Below are 24,131 nucleotides of genomic sequence, written 5' to 3' on the forward strand. Positions count from 1 at the left end.
GACACAGGTTCAACCTGAAGTAAGCCACTGGACAATCAATAGGTAATGCAGACAGAAATCAACTACTTTGATTCAATGATCTGCTCCTAAGGTAGTAAGTTTCTTGGTGTCCAAAGAAAGAGCACAAAATTGTCATTTAATTTATTTTCATTTCTGTAGCTGTAGTTCTTTTTTACTTATGTAAGAAGGGTCTCTTAAATCAATCCCGAGTGGGTACAATACCTTGCAACAAGGATTTACTTAGGCTAATTGAATGAATTGCTAATTAGTTGTAAGTCAGTGCCTTTAACTTTTGTGAGGAACCTTGTTTCCTTGTGTCATGAAGAGAACGTGGTATGTGAATACAGGTGAGCCCATGGTTTTGAATTCCATTTCCTCTCTAAGTCTTCCCAGTGAACACATGTTTATGTTGGTATCTGATCATTCAAAGGCAGCTGGATGTGATGCTGGCCAGACACCACTTCTGTAACCTCCAGGAGTTTGCACACTTTGCAGATGGGAAATGTACTCAGAAAACAGACTTGCAATAGCTTGGTCTTTGATATTTAAGAAACAATCTACTTTCTCTCTTTGTAGTATCTGTGTACACATCCTCTCCTTATCTTTCCTAGTTCTCCCAGCATTTCTCATTCAAGACTCTTTCTACACCTTCACCAAAATTTACTACTATTCTTTTTATATCAGAGAAAGTTCTTTTTAACATACACCTCTAAATTTACTGGATGCACAATCTGTAAAGGGAGATTTAAATTCTTCAGCCCCCTCTAGAACATCTTTAATCCAGTTTGTACTCCTGCATTCAAATATTGTTATCTCATAAGGTATCCAACATCCTCTCTTTGACACTGGCATAAAAACACCGTGCACTCTCTCAAGATCTTGTCATTAGTAGGCTTTTCCCCTTTTTTTAATCTACCTGTTCGATTGCTCCTCCCCAAATTGTCTAATGGGCTAAAGCCACAACACGTTTTTCTGTCTTCCAAGGAAAGGGGTTAGAGGGAACTGTGACTGCTTTCAATTCCAATTCTACCATCAACCTTTTCAGCTGCACATGTAATATACTCCCTTTCAAATTCAAAATATTATTCCAAATTCCATATTTTAATTATTCAGTCACAGATCTATTTCTTTCCTCAATTGCTTTTGGCCAGCTTTTGCCCCTTGAAATCCCATCCATCAGCTGAGATGCAACGTGGTCAGGAATGATCTAAGTTATGTGTAATACATATAGTCATTTTTAATCCTGGGCTTCAGTAAAACATTCAAGGCTCTGTTCGTGTTTCCTTGCAAGCTTGAGCACTAATCCTAGAAGCTAATTAATCTCTCCACAATAATACATATGTCCACCTGTCACCACAATGAAGTTAGTGTGGATTAAATAAATAAGCCTATGTGAGTCTGAATGATGTAAGATAATACAGCTTTTGAAACTTGTCTCAAATCTGTGCACTCACATATCTTAACGTCTTTGTTGGCGACGTGGACAGTGGGGTCGAGTGTACCCTCTGCAAGTTTCCCAATGATACCAAGCTCTTTGGCGAGGTAGACACGCTGGAGGGTAGGGATGCCATCCAGAGGGACCTGAACAGGGTGGAGAGGTGGGCCCAAGCCAACCTCATGCAGTTCAACAAGGCCAAGTGCAAGGTCCTACATCTGGGTCGGGGCAATCCCAAGCACAAATACAGGCTCGGCAGGGAATGGCTGGAGAGCAGCCCTCAGGAGAAGGACCTGGGGGTGCTGATTGACGAGAAGCTCAACATGAGCCAGCAGTGTGTGATCGCAGCCCAGAAGGCCAACCGTATCCTGGGCTGCATCAGAAGTAGTGTGGCCAGCAGGTCAAAGGAGGTGATTCTGCCCCTCTACTCCACTCTCTTAAGACCCCACCTGCAGTACTGCATCCAGCTCTGGAGTCCCCAACATAAGAAGGACATGGACCTGCTGGAGCGTGTCTAGAGGACGGCCACAAGGATGATCCGAGGGCTGGAGCACCTCTCCTATGAGGAGAGGCTGAAAGAGTTGGGGCTGTTCAGCCTGGAGAAGAGAAGGCTCCAGGGAGATCTTATTGCGGCCTTCCAGTACCTTAAGGGGGCCTACAGGAGAGCTGGGGAAGGACATTTTACTAGGGCATGTAGCGATAGGACGAGGGGGAATGGCTTTAAACTGGAAGAGGACAGGTTCAGATTAAACATTAGGAAGAAGTTTTTCACTTTGAAGGTGGTAAGGCACTGGAACAGGTTGCCCAGAGAGGTTGTTGAGGCCCCATCCCTGGAGGTGTTCAAGGCCAGGCTGGACGTGGCCTTGGGCAACCTGGTCTAGTGGGAGGTGTCCCTGCCTATGGCACAGGTGTTGGAACTCGATGATCTTCAAGGTCCTTTCTAACCTAAACCATTCTTTGATTCTATGATTTTAAATAAACCCCTCTCAGTTTCCTCAAAATTTTCTGTTGAAGACTATATTAACTGATGCTTCATCAGCTCAAAATGCTGCCAGCTCCCTTTTTGCTAATTTGTAAAAGATACATACTGTATATAGCAGATGTCAGACCTACTGGGTCCTACAGCAGACAACAATCATATTATATATAACCTTGTTTTCAATATGATTTCAAACTTATAGCACTTCAACTGTTGCCAAGATTATGCAATTAAAAACTGCATTACTTAAATACTTGCAGAGATCAGCCTAGCAAAGATGATGATGTCAGCCTCATTAAAATTGCTAATTCTTTGTGTCCCAAAGGGGAAAAATATCAGTGAAACTTAAAAATACAAGGAGACATTTTATTCCACATCACTGTGAAATCAAAGCATCAAAAGCTTATAGAATTCAGCTTGCCAAGCTTTTGTATGGGACCACTGGGGGAAAAAAAAAAAAAAGGTACAGCAAAACTTACTGGGAAGCTCACCTTTTAAAATAAAGAAATGCAGTATTTTGTTGCTTAAGCTCTGGTAATTAGAAAAGTAAAATATCAAAACCTACCTAAATGTAAAGTACAGTGAATAAATTAAACTAATTCAGTAGACACTCTTAGGAAGAGCATCTTCATATCTAACTTTTAGAAACAAGCTCTGAGTTAACTTAGTACCCACTAAACTACAGCCACAACACGAAACACGATTTAATATCTAAAACTTAGGTGCAGTTTTCAGACAAAGTTTACTCAAGCTTTTGACTCTCCATCCACCGCAGTATCAGCCTTTCAAACTCATCCTGTGTTCTGATGCCCTGATGACTTTCATCTGCCTTATTATTATTATTTGTTATCAATAGCACTACAGATTCTGGGAACAGATTGTTGTATTTATACTGAGAATTCAAAAGAAAAGAATTGCATTAATTTTCTTATGACTAGGCTAGCTCCATGCTCCTATTAGGAATAAAGCTGCACAAATTAAGCTATATCACTAAAATAAATATATGATTTCCTAGAAGCCTAGCAACCGGCTCGCTCTCAAAAAAATGCCATTTTTCCAACTCATTCTTCTGGCCATGGTTTACAAATAACAGATGGGCCTGAGCCAGACAAACACAAGCCCTTGCAAAGTTCCTGCCTTCTCATATGCCAAATTCAGGTTCCATAACCTCATTGCCTATTCACAAGTAGTTCCATACATTCCCTCAGTCATACCCAGATTAGTTCATTATCACACTGGTACTGCATAGAAAAAGCACAATACACACCAGTAATTCCTTGTAGTCTATACAAATATATGTATTAAGAAATCCAAACACTACTCACCACATGAAGAATTTTATTCTCTGTTTCATATACTGTGCAATCCTGAAAAAGTAAAGCAGAAAAGGCAGGTTAGATTGACCCAATCATACACCCTTCCTAGATTTACCCTTAAAAAGAATTAAATGGAATCGAAGTCTTTAGGCTGAAACAAAAGCTTTCAAAGTCTCAAACAGAATGGAAAGATGCACGTTATCAAAGTGTAAAGCCACCATGGAAAGCAAATGCTGGTAAATGTTTATATCTATTCACTAGTTCTCGTGGCTTCTTTCCTTGAGACAGATAATGATCTTCCTCCACTTTCCATCCTTTTGGCATGTACCAGCTAGTCACATGTATGCCAGACAATTGGCTTCAAGCAGCAGTCCCTGATCATGGACAAAAATGACCTGCTTCTAGTGGTGACACTGAAAAACAGAAGTACCAGGAATGGTCTTCAGTAACTGAGAAAGAAAACTAAGCTGAACAATTCCTGCTGAGCTGAGCCGAACATGTTTGAACACCCTGCCAAAGAAGAGAACTAAGACCCTGGGATGAGGAAGAAGAGAAAAGGGAACCACTGGTTGTTTATAACATTCCATGCAATGGGAGAGAAGACAAATGTGGAATACAAAACGCACAGGAAACTTGAGTTGGACCATCCTATTACACACATCCTGATGGGGACGGCATGCACATTGTTGTCACCTTATATAGCATGTGAGGCAGTTTCTATAAGCACGACTAACAGATGGGAGGCTGGGGGCTGTGAAAGCTTTTCTGACATACCAAAATCTGAGTGGATATAGAGAAATGGAATTAGTAAGGCAGACAACACATGAAATACAACCAACATTGGTGAAAGAACCACTCTTTTCTAAGTTCATCAGATGCTGTAGCTCTATGGTAATTAGCGCAAACTCTTTTTGGAACAGATGCTTTATATCCTCCCTAATACCACACATGAAAAATGTGACTAAGTTTTCATGTTTAAAGTTTCATTTTTAAATCAGTTTATCCTGTTAGAAAACAAAATTTGTTATATGCAACTGTTTTTAAAGAAAATGAACCTTTAATCCACGAACCGCTTCCAGTGTTACTCAGGCAAGAAAAGCCAATGTGTTCTTAAGCCTTGTGTAAAGCAAGCTATGCAGAAGCAGCAGGTTGATCAGGGAGCATTTTCCTAATAACAGCTGTTGGCATTCAGGAAACATTCACCAGTAAGTACAGCCGGAAAGAAAATCTAACACGTTTAATTATATGCAGACATCAATGAAGTATTTGCAATCTTAGTAGCAAAACACACATTTCATTGTTACATGTGGGAGGGCGTGTAACATTTTCAATCTGGATATATTTACGTTCTGCATGGTTTCTTATGAATCATTTTGCAAAAATAGTAGAAATGGATTGCAACATTTATATTGAAAAAAAAGTGCTTTTAAGCAGACATTATTTCATTGGTAATAGGAAGATTGTACTATAAGTTTAAACATGCAACTTAAAGAAGATACAGTTTGAAAAATCTCACTGCTAAGGGAAGAAGGATTCTGGGTTCTTAAATGCTGTAGAGGTTTTTTACAACCAAGAAACCAGTGAATAACAGAGAAATGCTGCTACATCCTTGAAATGAAACTCTTCCACAGAATTATGAAGGAAGATAAAGAAATATGCTTATTTCTGACAAACCAAGAGTGTTTATATAAAAATTAAAATATTCCTGAATCAACAAAAGACAGTAAAGCAAGTGGAAAACTTCTCAGGCATCCAGTCTATGTATAGGGGCAGGTGGCCTCACCCTTAAATTCTCTCCTCAACACACAATTCCCTACAAATCCACGGTCTGGGAAGAGGAATTGCTAAGTGAGTTCATCACATAGTGGACAGCTGATTGTTAATGCTACATCTTCATATTCAGGCAAGAGAAGAATTAAAAGTTCAGTAAACCATAAAAGACGGAAAAACTAGAAGAGAGCAAACGCAATGCTTAGGTAAAAAAACAATTCCAAAATATACTCCTTCCATACATGAATGACATCCAACTAAGCATAATTCAAGCATGAACTCAGGGAAATGTGCAGCAATGCAAAGTTCCACGCCGGCATAGCCCAGAGCGGCCCTGAGGTCCAGGATTCAAAGAAATCTAGAAAAGGTCACCAAGCTGATGCCTGCATCGTAGCCAGCTCATTTTAACTTCCTGCAGCTATCCCTGGAGATGAGGGCTGAGATTGCTTCTCAATGATGCCAAGACCAAAACCTACAAGTCACTTTCTTTCATAGTGAACAGTTTCTCTCCCCTTAGATTTAAGTCACTCACTTCTTTGTGATTTATCTTTAAGCAAGCACTGAGGATAACTGCGCCCACCCTCTTCAAAAATCCCTTAGGTAGAATGAGAAGCTGAATGCTTATTACTGGGGGCCTTTACCATTTACAATTATTGCTTTTTCATACCCATTTCATTTCACCTAAAAGAGCTGAAAGCACTTAATAACTATAAAAAGAGTTGCTAACTATGCAATTAGAAATAAATTTGTATTCTTAATAGCATGCCACCCACAGCTGGAGATCATATCTTCCTTCCATACCTACTCACAAAGCCTATATCTTACTCCTGAAAGATCTTCTTAAATACCTGTTTAACCACAGTATCAAAACATTGCAATTAAGGTAAGAAACAGATCATATGAAAGTTTAACATCAACTTTTTTCTGCTTCAGAAAAGCAGGAACACACAAAAAATCTGCAACCAAGCTTTACTCCTACACAAGCCAACAATTTGCTGTTCACTTAGTGAAACAATACTGTGATTACACCTGAACTGAAATGCACAGATACAGAAAGGAGAGGATATTTTACTTTTACCTTTTTATTCTCTGAACTGCACACATATATCCACTGACAAACTATAACTAAAGCTGGGGTATATCATCTTCATCTAACCAAACAGCTGAAACAGCATAAAGTTATCTTATAAATGCACATTATTTTTGAAAAGATTAATAATGCAGGTGGCTAGTAAAGCAACAACAGCAGTTCTGTGTTAATTTATACTTCCCAAAAATGTAGTCAAATATTGGCTGTTAGCAGTTTCAGAGAGGAAAACGGGACAGTATCATCTGCAAAGAAGAAGAAATAAAAGGGGAATATTATGGAACAACCTAATTACTAATATCAGATTTTCATGGTCACTCTTTCCAGCTCTGCCTCACGCAAAAATGGCATAAGTGACATTTGTGGAGGCAGCTAGAACTAGGCTAACATCCTAAATAAGGGAAACATGAGGTCCAAAAATGGAAGAAAAAGAAAAAAAAAAAAAAAAAAAAAAACAAACACAAAAACGCAGTAAAGGAGGAAGATAATAAGAGCAAGAACAAACCACAACAATCAGGGAGAGGGTTCTTCTGCACTTTCAATCCTGGTATAATTTTAAAACCTATTTTTAAGACTAGCAAGACCTATGCTACACGGCAACTGAGAGGCATCACTTACATTTCTTCCAGAACTTCTGACCTTCATAACCACAATTCTGCATTATTTCTACCAAAATTACAAGTTTTACCTGCAAAGATCCTATTGTAATGTCATAAGTAATAATTACTAAACCCATTTAAATTAAACCCACTGAATTAAACAGCACTAACTGGTGACAATGCTGCAAAATGTACACATCTCACCCCACCCTGACCCAAACTTTGCTAGAACAATTCACATGTGATGCAACATATATAAAATACAAATCTTCATGGATTTTATTTTTCAAAAGTAATATTTATGATACTTTATTTTTCCATTTTATTTTCTTCTCCCCTCACCATTAAAGCTTTTTAAAAAAAAAAAAAAAAACACACATTTGGTTTAGTATGTTACAGGAGTGGGGAATAGGGTCAGCTAATTACACCAGCACTTTTCTTAATCTTTAGTCCTTTTCTTTGCACCCGAGTTGATTGAATCTCAACTCAAAATGTGAAGTACTGAGATCTAGTGGACCTGCCAATTCATCCTACTGCTCCTTTATACCACAGGAAAAAAATGTTCATGCAGTTCTCCAATACTATAACTACGGGATAATATTCAGCAGAAAACACTTCTATTCTTGCATATATGTGATCTGGTTTATTCGTCCAAGTTGGCAACCTGTCAAGTTACCTATTGTAATTACCTGTCAAACACTTCTCCTCTCGGGGTACTCGCAGGCTATAATCTTGAAACATACCATCATTATTATTACTACTACTACTATTATTATTTGTGGTTTTGCCACATATTCTAGGCAGCTGCTGCACTGAACTCTTCTTGGCCGTCTTAAATTCCTGTCAACTCCATGACTTAACTTCAGAATAAAGTTATGCTAGCTCAAAAAATAAAATATATACATAGAAATAGTTAAGGGATAGAAAAAGGGAGAACTAGAGAAATATGTTTATTAGTTCTTTCAGCAACATTTCAGAATTTCTAGTAATCCTTAGATCAGAGTGCTCAAGAGAGGGCATGGACTTCATTCACTGTATTTTCTTGTTCAGCAGAATGCCTTAGTTGCTCACGTATATTTCGTCATCCTAATTTATTTTTTCCTCCAATGCAAGGAAATTTCCTAGGCAGAGCTGATACAGAAGCAGGTTACATGACTGTCAAAACCGAAAACCAGATCTCCTGATTCTGAAGTAACATGTTAGCCAAAAAATGTCCATTGTAAATTCATACGATAGTAGCTTTGCTCAAAAGCAGGTTGTGTGGTGCTACAGAGGCGGAGTCAACTGCAGCAACTTGCTAAGAGCAAGAGCTTGCCAGGAGAGCATTCGTTCTCCAGGCAGCTTTCGAGTTCCTTCTGGTGGAGCTTCTTCACTGTTTTTTTTCATTTGTTTTCCTCTGCAATCCAACTGAATTTACATGTGTGTGTTTGTGTATATTGCATTGTTTTTACTAGTATTTTGCTGATAAAATGTAGGCAAGGTTGGGAACACAATTTTAATTGCCTGGGAAATGCATTTTTCACGAGCAATCCCACACATCTTCCATGTCTAGTTTTAAGAGGACAACAGCTAGATTTTATGCACTGCTTAAAAACAGATGCCTGATAGAACTGCTGTCACCATTATTTTGAAGTCACGCAAAATGTTCAAAACTGTGTAACTGCAGTTCTCTATTTGTAACAAAAATAATGAATTACACGATTCTTAAAAGAGGGTTCAGACTCTCATGCATTGCCAAACCTTTAACATAAAATCTCCCTTGAGCAATGTAGCCATTGGTTGGAATTAAGCCAAGCCATCCTTTAAATCACTTTGCTTCTCAAATTGATTAAAACTGTAACCGAATCCTTTAATAGCAGTATATGTCAAATGGATGGTCTGTCGGTCTTGCTACTTAGCAACAATAAAAATAATTAACTTGAGAATGCTCAGATTATAACTCCCAGTCAACTCAGCCTCGGCACCGCACCATCAAAAGTAAGTTTTTCTGGCTTCAAGGAGCCCACTCTGAGCCTGTTCAATTGTCACTAGCTCTAGGGAATTTATGCCATTGGCTCTAAAAAGGTTCATTTGGTTTGCATTCTGCCCAATTCAGCTCTGGCAAGAGACTCATAAGACTGAGGTTTGCTGGAGTCGTCACTGAAGATTCTCGCAAAAGTTCTCAACAACAACGACAAAGTCTAAAGCTTTGCCAACATATGAAGAAGGCAAAAGTTTTACAGCTTTCATAGTACCTTCATTTATTATTACCATTCATTGATTTTATTGGACCAAGACAGTGGTACATAATTTCCAAACAGGTCCAAGGGTAAGATAGGTTGAGTTAATTTAGCCTTTCACCACTTAGAAAATGCATTGAAAATATATCTGATACAGCTGATGCCAGGATTAAACAATGACAGCTTTGAAACAATAAACTTGATCAATATAATATAGGCTATGGCAAAATGCTGTGTTCTACAGAGCATGATTAGAAAATTGAAGGATATTAGAGAACTGTGCTCAGACTGTGTTTTACAGGTATATCTGGGTAATTGGTAGAATAATAAAATACAAATTGGCAGAAATACAGCTCTGTTCAACCCCCTCCAATGCCCATTCACAAAAACGAGAAACAAAAAACTTAAAATACCCCCAAAGCTACAGAAGCTGGCAAGCAGGCAACGCTCTCCTCTGGCAACAGGCAGTGTATTAAGAACATGACACAGGCAAGAGGTTTCCTGAGGTGCTTTACCACATCTTAGATTTTAAGAGGTTTACCGGGACTTTGGATACAAAAGGTGTGGGCCTTGGGGACACTGATGATTACGAATGTTTGCAGCAGAGAGAGGGAAGAGGAAATACCTTTTTCCTGTCTCACTACCTAAAACGCAATAGCAAGCTCCTCTTCAGCTATGCAACAACCCAGCGCTTCATAGGTAATCCTTGGCTGCTGCCATACAAAACGAATTTTTAAAATTACACAGCCATTGTTAAAAATATATTGTATTTCTACACTGCATTTCTAAGTGAATGTCCCAAAATATGTGCTTTCCCTGAATTTCTTCCCACTGAGCTGCTCCAGAAGAGTCTCCTGTCATGGCTCTTCCTCCTCCTTCTGCCACAGTCCCAGGGAGCTCTATCCTCAACTCTCCTCTTTTCTGCAACCTCTTCCTTATTGCTCAGCAGCCTCCTAAAATCATGCTGCTTTAATTATCATCTCTGTGCAGATGAGTCACAGATCTCTCGTCCCTTCTGTTCACATTTGCAGCTCAGAATTTCCTTCTGGATATTTGCCACCAGCCCTAACGCAGTATGCCGAAAAGCTGAAATCACGTTTCTTCCCAAAGCCTCCCTGCTCCCCGCTTCTTTCCCCATCTCTGTCAACAACTCCACCACCTTATGTCCCACAAGCTCACAACCTGGGTGCCATTTTCAACTCCGCTTCCCACACAAATCCTGTCGATTTTCTTCCCACTGCCGTTCAGAAATATTTGCTTTCTTTCCCACTTATGCTACAATTATTCAATCCCTGCAGTTTCTTACCACTGGGTCTATGGCATACTCACTCTATTATTATTCCCTGCCCCTCCACACTGAAGCCAGGGCTCATCTGTACCTGCAGCAACCCACTCCGTCCTCCCCCATCAGAAGCATGCGTAAGAACTGACAGAGAGGGGAGCAAAGAGAATGGTGAGCACATGCCATTTAAGATACTAAGGGAAGAGGAAAAAAAAAATCACTAATACGAAAAATATAATGCAAGCTATTAAATACATGCTACGTAAAAGGTCATTTCCTATGCAACCTACACAAATGCTTCTAGAAGTCTAGAGCCTTTCCCTGAATAGTTAATGAACCTGCAGTTCCCTGAGTTCATAGCCCTTGTGTACAAACTAATAGCAATTACCCAGCTTACTGAGTACAAAGAATTGCCTTAATTTTACTTAAACAATCTGCGTGGAGCGGCACCTATCACCATAGTAACAGAATACTTCATGCAAAAATTTAACACAACTTACATAAATCACCCACAGATCAAGCAACTACTGGGAAAATTGCTTGCTGGATTAACAGAGATGCAATGTGTACACTAAGCTCTCTTCTTCTATCTTTCCCAAGTAATTTTCCATTTCCAATTATTTCTACCCTCCTTTCTGTAAAAGACATCATTTTGCTTTCCTTTGGGATCTGGTCACATATTAGTTCTTAATTTGCATACAGAGAGTAACACTTCTTCCTGCTATGCTGTTTCTAAAATGAGCTGGTATACCATTGGGTAAGAAACCATAGCAAGTATTTTAGCACCGACTAAAATCACATTGATACTTGCTCATATATCCTGCTAGCATCTAAATGCTTACATGGTCTAAATTGAATTTTGGCTCTTAGGGCGATTTCTCTAGGCAGCGACATTCTCAGCAGGTAAAAGTAAAATCCACTGAACCTATCAACAGATGAGAGGTTGGAAATGAGGCAAAAATATTCCATCCAAAGAAGAAGAAACAAAGTTGAAACACCCTTTTTCTCCACACCTCTAATTCGGAAAAATAAGCGTCATGCATTTAAAACTAAATCTTTTATCACTGACACACAAAATAAAGTTTGCAGCATGACGTGTTGTGCAGTTCTTAGGTTTTTAATGTCACTTCCAAGACCGTTTAGAAGTAAATAATTTATTAATTTTTCACTTCTGCTTTTCCTGCAGTACTGTCGTGAAAAACAATTCTGGTTTATAAACTACAATTGCAGCAAAATATTTCAGGTTGCATATAGTGCCAGGTGATTACTCTGCCAACAGAGGAAATAAAATTAATTGAACTTGAGAAAAAGTAATGATATTTAGGTAGATGGCATTTCAGGCTCAGCTATGACTTGAATGTTTCATATTGGATCATCTGACATTCTTGATGTCTTTTTAATGGATTTAAGCAAACACACACATGTATCTCACATTATATTCCTGAAATAAAGATTGACCCTACACTTTTTCATGCTCAAGTCTTCTATTAGCTACCTAGCAACATATTGTTTCTGTAATTCACTATACTGCAGTGAAATCTTGCTTCGCTGTGCCTGGTTACAGAGACTGTACTGCCTGTGGAAAGGGAAATCAGTTTCTAAAGTAAAAGAAATACAGAGGCTCTGTCTTCACTTCTACTGATATGACCAACATAATCTTAATCCATCATCATTAATGATTAAATATAGCATTTACAAAGAATTATACAGGAAGCGTGGCGTATTCTCTGTCTGCCTCTATTCAAATAAAAACTGTGATGCCACTCAACATGCACTGACACAGTGCCCACAACAATCAGTCCAAGAAAAAAAGGTTTATTTAAAGGAAACATATGACATACTAAAACACATTTTCTTCCCTGTCTATACTTTATCTCAGTTTCCACCAACTTTCTGCTACTTTCTGCAAGTGCTTCCACTAGTGCATGAATTAACTCAACAGTCCCTTTCAGTGACTCTTTCACTGTCACCCCAACCCACTCAGGCTCCCTTTCTCGGAAAAATTTAACAACTGCATTGATTTACCAGCATATGCCGCACCAAAGAGACTACTCTTTTTCCCACAAATTATTCTGCTTTGTGTTTCATTTTTCCCCATGTTCAAAGGTTGTCAATCGTTAATCTGGAAGAAAAAAAAAAAAAAAAAAACAAACAAACAAACAAAAAACCCCAACTAAACAAGCCAACACCAAACCATTTTTGCTTTCTGGTTACTAATCTTATGTACTCAGAATCTTTTGGGGGGTTTTGGGTTGGGTTTGTTTTTGGGTTTTGTTTTGTTTTGTTTGTTTGTTTGTTTGTTTTTCTTCTTCCACCCACAAGGAAAAGAAACTACTTTCTCTAAGAATGGAAAAGAAAACACAGCTAACAAATTCACAGGACTTTACAGGGTGGGTTTTTATTAAAGCATGCAGTAGCTTCATAAGCTACTTTGGAAATGTCACATCCCAGAAAAGTTTAGGGGGAAAAAAAAAAAAAAAACAAAAACCAAAAAACTTTCTTTACAGCATCTATCTCAATGACAACTAATGAGGCATTGAATTATTTCTAGTAGTGGTTCATATCCCTATAGACTATTATTGATGTTTTAACCTTTGAGCTATTCTGTGCCTAATCCCGTTCCAAAAAGGACTTCAAATCTTAAATCAAAAGACAACAATATATCTACAAGTAAGCCATTTCAAGGGAGAAAAAAAGTATAATAAAATAGCAGAAATAAACCAGCAGAATCAGAAAAAGGCATCAATGTTAAGCACCTTAGGCACTTTTCACATTCCATTAAATTACATCTGAAATTTTCCACAGAAGTGTGCTATAGAGAAATAAGCTACTCTACTATGAAAAAGAGAAAAACATTGCTAAAGAACACAAATTGATACTACTTTGATATAGCTTCCTGTAAACAAAAAACAGTTTCAAATTTCCAACAATCCTTTAAATTCTATTTTACCTTATACATTATACACTTCCTTCTAAATGTGAAGAAAACAGCTGCACAGGATAATACATATCCTGAAACACCACTACTTCCGAGCACTGCTTTATACCTTATGAACAGAAAATCTTGCCTAAGAACAGCAGTTGAAGGACACCAAGTCTAAATTTCTGTCAGTGTTACTTGCAATGAGTTATAACACTCTCATATGAATACCATTTGAACTCCATGTACTATAGACAGATAATGCCTGAGTATTGTTTTGAAGGGGGACTTTTTTGTTCCGTTTTCAGCTTTTCACAACATCTTTTTAGCGACCCACTTGTACACTTACCCCTCTACTTGTACACTTATCAGAAACGGGGCGTTTTGTATAAACAGTGTTCTATGCATACATATATTTTAAATTCCAAGAATGCGGCCTCCTCACCATGAGGAGGGGAGAAAGGGGGGAGGAAGGAGATCATTACCATGGTAGGCTAACAAAGTTTTTCCTGCAAGGATTTGATAACTAAGTTGGGGTGGAAGGAATAGTGTTCAAAATTTAAATTAAAAACCTTAAAATTTAATACATAACTGTTTCCATCAAACATGTGTTGTTTTGAAAACCACAACAATCTGGAAGCACAAAGCAGCTTTAATGAGGAACCAATCAAACATTCACACCACTAAACTATTAAAGCCAGTTTATTAGCTAAAGATACCTGAGGTAATTAGCTACTTGGTATGACCTAAAATTAAAAAATTTTAAGCTATATTTAGTGAGTCCTTAAAATCCTTAATAACTAGGACTTAAAAACAAAAGTGAAGAATTGTGATAGAAAAGATTATATGAGAGAAAAGACTGTATGAGAGATACTTCGTAACAACAGTATTAAGGATATTAATTACTCTTCTCTATTCACGTACTTGGTATTGTCCTAACAAAATGGATAGAACCGTTTTATATGATTGTATTTGGATTCTGAGCCAGGGCAGGGGGTTAAGAAAAATTCTCTTTTTATCCTTTAAACTGGAAAGCAAGCCTGCACTGAAGTTTCTCAGTGAGACTTAATATTTGAAACATTCACCACATAAGTCACAGCCATTTGATTATAAAAAATGTAATGTCATACCAAAATAGTGCATTACTCAAGAAATAATTTGTGATCCTTTTCAATATCTTTTATCTAAAAGATAGCAATGACTAGAAGCCCAAGAAAGATTAACCCTCTGGCATGGGAAGTGAGTCCACTGGGGCATGGAGTACACAGACACTTATTTTTTTAATCTCAAACACCTTTAAATGGGGAATAACCTCCAAATCACTCAGCTGAGGCAGTGCATGAGGCACTTCCGTATGTGGTCTATATTAGGGCTTTTAGCTCAAAATCCCAGGTCCAGTCAGAGTATTTGTGGATGGTTGTCTTGGTCTTTCCACACCATCTTCCATCCTGGATGTCCCCTCCCAAATTGCATCACTCAGATTCTCACCCTGTGTCATCCAAAATCTAAGTTTACCTCCAAATGTTGCTGACAGATGATGTCAGAAGTATGTTCTGTGACAACAGTGCAAGCCAGACCCATGTTAGCCAAGTGACTGTTCTCTGTCTCCACCCCTGTTACACAGAATTGCTTCCACCACATAATCCCTCTTCAAAAAGGTTTTTAGGAAGAGAAGTAATTGCAGTGAAGCTTTTACAAAGGAGTATTCACAGGCCTACAGCTATGCTTCTGCTGGAGCATCTTGCTAAGTAAATCCCACAAGACACTGAAGCTGCGAGATAAACATCAGTGGTTTTAAAACTAAACAAACACAGCAAATCATTGTGAAAGCCGATTAAAGAAAGTAAAACACATGTGACGAGCGCTACTAATGATCATTACTAAACAGCAATAATAAGAACTACAATGTTCAGCAGTAGAGTTTTCTTTAAATGTCTGATAACTTACAAAGTCAAAATAAAATTATACTTTTCAGATATTCCCAAGATTTCCGGGGCTTTAATTCTAAGGAAGAAAGGTTCTTTAGTGAAACATTAATGGGTTCCTAAGGAACAAGAGAATTGAGAATGATAGGCAACCTGTAGGTAGCTTTTATTAAGTAATAAAACTTCTATTCCTTACAGTTATCACTGTAGCTACTGCTACCTTTCTAAAACAAAACAAGCACACTTAAAAGGACCAGTTCCTGGGACCTTCTGAAGCTGAACACCCCAACTAAGTCAGTAGCAAGACTTATGAACGCCATAATGACAGTCACTCATGTTCTTCCTTATATGCATTTGTGACTAGAACAACTCTGCCGACACAAATCTAAATTTATGAATGAACAAAAAGGGAAAAAAGCACAACCCAAAACAATCCCTCCACCCCCAACCTGTACACCCTTTAACACCTATCTCATACCATCAAGAAAGAACAGGCTTTTTTTACTTATTGCAGTGTAACAGAGTACAGATAAAGCACAGCCTCCGATTCCTATGAGGAGGCAGATAGGTATAGGAGAGAAAAGCAGAGAGTGCAAGAGAATGGGAGCAAAAATCATGATAGTCTCATGGATTTGTTTTTTATTCAAATTCTTATTTTTTGCTCGGGTGTTCTGCTGCAAGCGAAGAGTTGATTATAAAAATGGAACAAGAATGCAAGCCCTGAATTAAATAAGCCATCAGCAAGGAGGATGGTATTAAGAGTGAAAACCTGCAGGAAGTGCCTATGAAACAATATCCTAAAGTCCTAAGGAGGGGGGGAAGGGGGAATCCATAAGCCAAAATAAAACAGCTGCATAGAAGCAGATGATTAGTGAGAATGCAAAGCAGGTTACAATAATAACTTGCAGTGCTCTGAGGGACCCGCTTCTGCTGGCAAATACCCATTGCATGTTGGCCTGTTAGTTGGGTCCTGGCAATGTGCAACACACATAGAAAATGAAATGGTTAAAACAACGTACGTACCATTCTGCATTTTATTCCAAAGTCTGCCTCTAAGTAGGTATTATTACTCTTAACTTTTCTAATTATTTAAAGGTTAAAGCACAGACACTCAGTAGGTTTTCATAGACTTCAGACTTATGAGAGAGCTGTAATTCTGTCATTTTTTCTTCATTATCCATTTAGCACCAATAATGGGGGAGGGGGGGGAATGGGACACGGACAGGGGACGAACACCCAACAACACTCAATTCTATGAAGAAACACTGACATTACAATTAGCCTCACAACGTGCAAAATAATTCAGGTAAGACAGCTTAATTTCAGTTTTTCCTCCATCTTGACTAAAGAATCATTTTCAGTTAATAAATCTGAATGTCAGATATAACTTAAACACCACCAAAACAATAGCTTTCAGTCCTGATGATGCTCAGTTACTAAGGTGAATACTGGAGTTCTATTTTTAAACTGTATGAATGTCTTTTAAAAAAAAAAGGCAAAGGTATAAGAAAATGCACAGACTGTTTTTTTAATAAACCACTAAGCTTTATAAAAAGCTGCTGTTTGCTACTGTTACAAGAACAATTGTAACACTGTCTTCTGTAGGTCTTTCACAAGCAAAATATATTATTTAAATTATAAATAATTGTAAGTTAGTAACGTACTATAAAGTACTTTGCATACAAAAGAAAACGGATTCTAAGACAGAAAATACACCTGATAAGGTGATACTGAAACATTCAATTTACAGCCTGAAGAAAGCACAATGAGAATTTTCAGCATGTTCAGTGATCATACAAAAGAAAAGCTCAGCAAAGACATTTTGAAATGCTACGTTGGAATGCATTTGTTTTAAGTAGAGATCAAACCACATGTGTTTGGGACTAGTAATGGAATTTTTCATTATCATTCTTCTGACTACAGCCCAATTCAATTTCAGAGCATGCTTAAATGTAGGCACAAACGCTCCTTTTGACTTCAAAGTATGGATTCATGTACCGAACCGCTTCCTGATTGGGAATCATGTCAGTTTTGGCAAAGATAAAACTGCTGTTCTCCAAAGGTATTAAATAGCAACATTTGCTCTCACTCACACTGAAAAATATACACAGAGAAATATTAACCTACACCATAGCAAATTAGCAGTATCATGGATTGTAAGAAAATGAACTGATACTGAGCTAAATCCTGGGAAATACTGCAGCAGTTGATATTCTACCCACTTTCTCACTAACAGTGGACAACTGAAAATGGGTCAGGTGGTTCTTCCCCTCAATTAAAAAACTAGATAGTGATGCACAGCTACTTCTGTGGAAAATGAGCAGTTTGGCCAAGGGGAAAGGATGCCCTCCATGCCTCCTTTCTGCAGAGTACTGACCCTTTCTCACAGCTCAACAAGGGCACAACAAGCCACAGGATAACAGGTGAAAAAATATATGTCGTGCAAAAGGCAGACAAGAAACCAAAGGCCCGGGCTCTTCTTCCACAGCCACCACCGCTGGCACCTCTGTCACAGTTTGAGGCAGGGTAACAGCAAGAAGCCCAATGGGGAGTACCGGGAGGCTGAAGGACGGGACTAGCAGGGCACCCTTTGGCCCTCAAGCCTGGGAAGCAAACAGGTACCCTTGCTGTGTGGCCTGCGGGGAGGGAACAGCCCATGCTCCATTTCCACATCAAAAATCCCACACAAGTGAGGGAAAATTATTATTAGTAATAATACTAATAATATAGAAGAGGGAGAAATGTTGATTTCCCAAACCTGAACACACAGGACTAGCAATATGCCTCTTCTCGCACACATTTATGAAAGGGTCACAGAAAAATGCATTTCTTTTATAAAAGGGAGAACATCGTCATACAAAGTCACACCAAGAGGCCATAGGAGAAGTTTAGCTTTGCTCAGTCTGGAGTAATGCTTCTGAAAACCATAACAAGTCTCCTCAGTGCTCTTACTTGGCCCACTGTCTCCCTTTTTTCCCCACTCCACCTTCTCAAGTGCAAACACTCCCTTGAACTTCCACTTGGCAGCAGTGGTCCTTTCCCTCTGCTGTTGCCAAACTGCCAGGAGAGGCAACCCTCTCTGGAGCCTTTTCCCTCCATGTGATGGGCACTGCTGCACTGCATCGTCAACTGATGGTATAAGATGGTACTGAGGCCCTTCACAGCCATCAGTAGCAGACTTAGAATCATAGAATGGTTTAGGTTGGAAGGGACCTTGAAGATCATCGAGTTCCAACCCCCCTGCCATAGGCAGGGACACTTTCCACTAGACCAGGTTGCTCAAAGCCCCATCCAGCCTGGCTTTAAACACTTCCAGGAATGGAGCTTCCACAACTTCTCTGGGCAACCTGTTCCAGTACCTTACCACCCTCACGGTGAAAAATTTCTTCCTAATATTTAATCTAAACCTATCCAGTTTGAAGCCATTCCCCCTCGTCCTATCGCTAAATACCCTTGTAAACAGTCCTTCCCCAGCTCTCCTGTAGGCCCCCTTTAGGTACCGGAAGGCCGCAATAAGGTCTCCCCGGAGCCTTCTCTTCTCCAGGCATGTCTTAGAAATGCATGCATCACGGTAAATGATGATGCTCAACTCAATAGAACTACTTTAACTTCCTAGGTTATTTCTACAGAATCTGTTATCACCATTAGTCTGAACTTGCAGCAAGAGAGAATTTTCAGTTTCAACCGAACAACAGGCAAAGGTAGGGACAGACCTAAACCACACACAGAGAAGCAACAGAAGGGTGGAGAAGGTTCTCTAGATTGCACTCCCAAATGAAGCCCATTAAGCAAGTCCTTCTCAGTACTTACTTCTGGATTTCTTGAAGGTAGCATGTACAAAAATGTATTCACACACAACATTCTATAGCCTCATGGAGTCATGTGTCATCTTAAGAGGTGTCTAAATTACATAAATTGTATGAAACAGTAGATGACTGAAGTCCAATACATACAGACCTTTTGAACCAGACAGTTAATTAAAAATTAAGAGAAAATATAAGAAATTAAATATACAAATTATCAAGTAGATTTCACAAATTTATAGTCATGATACCAGAGAATCCATGATGAATCTACTACTGAGATATGCAGAGGCATTTACACAGCACAATCCAAAAAAAACAGGACACAGAATTTTTATAAAGCATTTACCTAGTACAGCATTCCCTTATTTTTGTTAGGCAATGACATAGGCAGAGTAACACCAAATTGTGTTAAGAAGGTAGCCGCCATTTACAATTTAGGAAAAAATAAATTGCTAAGCAGATGGTCTCATACCTGTTGTACTATTGTTGTTAGTTCCAGACAGAGCTGTATGACATTATTTCTTGTTACTGAGTAATCTGTGACAGCAGCAAAAGGTGATCTAAAAAAAAAAAAAAGAAAAAGTAAAAAAAAGTTGAATAACATTATCATAATACATCCACTTGCTTCACTAGTGGACAATGCGCTTAGTACACGTTGTTTCTAGAAATACTAAAAATCACACAGAATATCCAAAATGTACTACTAAAATTGTAAAATACAGGATACATATCCATGGAAAATGTTCACCTCTCCTTGATTTTGCAATTTTTAAGTTCCTCTTTAAGAAATTCCATTTATAAAAGCATTATTTTTCACAGCCTTCCAGTTTATTTCTGGACTGCCTTTACTCCTCCAGAAAAAGCACACCTTGCTTTCTGCATTTGTTTGGGAACACCCTCATAAAGGCAACCGGAGGCAATGCTTCCACCTGCTATATGAACAGTGTCCAGATGTGAATCAGATCAGAAAAGCATTTGGCTGATTCACTGGGATTCTTGGGACCTGATCTAATATCTGGTAAAAGTACTGGAGGGACTCAGAAGTAGTAAAATCTTTATTCAAAGGGGAGAATAATATTTAAAGCCAAAGATACATTAATGCTCAGAAGCAGCTCTGAAGGCTAAACTGGAGGCACAACCCAAGATCCCCTCACACTGTACTTAGTGGAATGAAAAGCATAATCCAGCACTTACAGACATCACCTACGTCTATCCTATACTTTAAAACTTCATGTTAGGATGTTTAAAATGCTTGCCTACCTAGAAGCTTGCTTGCTTTCTAGAGCACTGCTAAAATGTATTTGGTTAGTGAGGCTGGCAGTCATCTGATTTCTGTACTACAACTCTGTGTTAAATTACAAACTCAACTTAGCCTATTTTCTATATTCGAGAAGTAGCGAAAGACTAGGCAGGACTGGTATTTTCTCAAAGAGGAGTCAAGATTTTGACTTCATCAGTGTTGCAAATGAGATTCTTTTATGGGCATTATTAGCATCCCAAAGGTGGCATTTCTGCCTAATATGCCCGCTCCAAACTTTTAAAACAAAAAAAGGTCGCAAAGAACCACAAAGATTGTAATGTCTGAATAAACTAACAATATACCATGTAATGGGCCAAGATCTCTAAACAATACTTTAAGCGTGGTTGCCTTTAAATTAAGCTGGATGACTACTCCCTTCCCCAACTGCCTCCTCTCGTCACTTTTTAGATTATACATATTCATATATACCTTTAAGAGTTTTACAGCATTGGTTGGTATTATACTTTCCTCATTTAAGACTAGAGACAAGTTTCCAGCACAAAGACCTGTGCTATAAGCATGTCTAAATGATAACTACAAATATAGTTTGACCGGTTCTTAGTAGGTTTCTAAATTTCTTTTCCATATGCAGAATTACTGAAATTATAGTGCAGGCAGATTTGGAACTGTCCATTAATAAAACCATGTGAACACCCCTATCTCCACCTGCTTCTTCTAACGCTCTCATTCTTCTCCAGGGCTCCCAGTTCAGCCTTGACAGTTCATAAGACAGAATGAACTTGGAGGTGCATACTCAAGTCTAGCAGCTTTAATTTGATGTAATACATCACACAGCAACATATACTTTCTGCCTGTACTTTTGAGGGAAAAAAAGCAGTACATTCTTTTTAAAATAAAAGTTCAGAAATTGGAAGCTAGGTAGAGTTTAAGAAACATAAAAGCAAGAGCGAGGACTTAGTAGACAGCATGTGGGTAGGTTCCAAAAGGTGCCTTACAAAAGCTATTTGACACAGACATATAATCACAATTCAAAGTCCAAGTTTTTTGCAGTACATGTCAACCGTACACACTACAGCAGGCCTACCCACGGACACACACAGAGATTATTACTGAAGTTCAGGAGACGTGAGCATATTAAAGGATAAAAGGTAACTGAACTGCTTGGTTATGAACCATAATTGTGTTTTAAAAAGTATATTAGCCAAGATGTACAAAAACATTGATGTTTTTCCTTTCAAAATTGTAACTGTTGAGGTTCTGAAATCTACCTGAAACCTTGATTTAAAAAGGTTATGTTCATTTATGAACTTACTTTTATTGAAGATGAATGGAATCAAGCCAGCAAATGGTATTATTTTACTTTAAGTATGGATGTTAATACAATTTGATCCTCAAATTACACAACTGGAATCTATTTGACATTTCAAGGCCTCCAGCATGTCTCTAAACAAAATTGCATGGTAGGCTTTGGCTTCTAATACTGTATCATCTACCCTCATACTTTTACAATTTAGTTTGTTTTCACGGTTCATAAGGAAAATAATGACATTTTTACCGTCATCGCTCTTAGTGAAGATCGTTAGAAATGCCCCAAATAAACTTTGTTAACATTAAAGAACAGGCAGAGGGACTGAGACATTACTCATCTTTGTTAAATTGAAGTTTACACAGTGAAGATTCACTGTAAACAGCATGTGAAACAGGCAGCAAGGGTGCCAGCAGGAAGGAAAAGACCACTAAAAATCAGTAACTAATATGTCATATTTTGAAAAGTGCTTCACAACTTGGAAAGGTAAGGAGACAGGTCCATGTTATGTGGACTTCGCTCCTGCAGAAAACGCAAGGGGTCCTCAAGCCATGCCTCCTTTGTAGGTCTTTGTAGTTTATAAATCGACTCCCTCACATCAGTTTCTGTCAATGCCTGGAGTATTGCTGCAAATTGGACCAGTAAAATTGCAATTCCCTTTCCTCCTTCTCCCCAGTTCAGACCAACTCCCTGGAGGCAACCTGCATGCTCAACTATACAGCCAGTACTGCATAAGCAGCTGAGGAAATGGTAAGGACCTCTTTAAGTATTTACTACCAAAGGAAATGTGTCTTAGTATTACATCTTAAGTCTCAACTTCAACAGTGAAAGTCCAGCAAGACTTAGTGTAACAACATGCCAGCAATTTCAACCAAAATAGCAACAAAAGTGTCATTGTAGGATCACTGATTGGATTTCATAAAAGATACAGTGTGAAACACCAATCTGACAAAAAACCTCTTCATAGACAATACATTGGCTGATTGTAATTTTAATACAGCACAATATTACTGACTGTGAACAGATGAAACTATATGTATAAAATGCAAATAAAGCTTACATACACTATAGCTTTTCAATTGGCTGCTAAAACACTTTCCTTCTCAAGGCATCAGGAACATAGCAAGTAAAAGGAATCCCTTGTTTAATTAGACCACTTCTCCTCTACTTTTAAAAAATTATTTCCTTGGCTTGGCTGTGCCACTTCTATCAGCTTCCAATTCTACTCTTTTCTTTCAAAGCCACATCTTTAGCAGCCCCTTGGGTCATCAAGTCTCAGATACCTCCTATGGCTCCAGTGAAGCACAGTCCCTAAGACCAACTGCAATTTTCAATGCATGTGCTGTCCAATTCAGTGCTTTTTAAGTTAAACAAGAACTAAAGATCTGCCTGGGACTGGGGCCATATGCTGCCCCACTTCCTGCTGTGATATTGACTTCAGTGTCCCATTGTCTCACCTCTCTCAGTCATTTCCAAGACCTTTTCCAACATACATTTGCCTATTCGTGGAACCGTTTTTACTCAGTTTCTCTTGTAATTTTTGTTCTTCCTTCAAAACCTCCCTGTGATTCTCTTCCTTTGCAACACCCACATGAAAACAGCTTTGTAGCTCCACAGCACGCCTACCTGACTACACGCCTTTTCCATTCATTTCCTCTTCCAGACCTCTGCTGGTTTCCACTTTCCATTCTTTGTCTACTCCTTCTACACCTGATATCTTAAGGAAAGAACACTTATGCAATCACATCAATGCTTCTGCACACGCGTGCAGGGTGCTTTTGCCCTTGTTCTCACCTTTTCTCCTGCCTTCTCCTTTCCAACATTTGAAGCCATTAGCCAGTTTCAAACCAGTTTCACAAATGGGTGGGTAATAGGTTTCAAGAATAATTAAGTTCATACAGGTTTTGTAATCACGCATGTAGCTAGAAAAGTGGGAGCCTCTTAATTTTTCCACTGTGTGAACCCACATTGTGAGCCTGCACCTTATTAGACACCACAGATTCCAGTGAGATGAAGAGCTTCTAAATACTTCATTCATAGAGAAAAACCACCTTACAATTGGTGCTTTTTTTAAAACAAAAAAACAAAAAAACCCCAAAACATTAAAGTCAATCAACTTCAAGACCCGAATCAATAGGAAATAAAGTTTCCCTAACACCAGGCATGACAAAGCTACTGGTTCTTTTAGTTCTTTCCACGTTTTTTTTAAACCCATGTTTGAGATAA

At 38.5% G+C, this 24,131-nt stretch overlaps 1 protein-coding gene across 4 annotated transcripts in view; it reads right to left on the bottom strand.

Annotated features, from left to right (window-relative positions):
• Window positions 1–24,131, bottom strand: part of CNKSR2 (connector enhancer of kinase suppressor of Ras 2) — a gene marked incomplete at its 5' end in the record, with an annotated part of 219,304 nt that overhangs the window by 138,131 nt on the left and 57,042 nt on the right. For all 4 annotated transcript variants that reach the window (XM_082491745.1, XM_082491744.1, XM_082491743.1 and 1 more), the window contains 2 exons: window positions 3,740–3,781; window positions 19,811–19,898. In XM_082491745.1, coding sequence (XP_082347871.1) covers window positions 3,740–3,781; window positions 19,811–19,898 — 130 coding nt within the window. The remainder of the gene's footprint in view (window positions 1–3,739; window positions 3,782–19,810; window positions 19,899–24,131) is intronic.

Source organism: Vanellus vanellus (genome assembly GCF_965231255.1).
Source record: "Vanellus vanellus genome assembly, chromosome: 1".
Classification (NCBI taxonomy): domain Eukaryota; kingdom Metazoa; phylum Chordata; class Aves; order Charadriiformes; family Charadriidae; genus Vanellus; species Vanellus vanellus.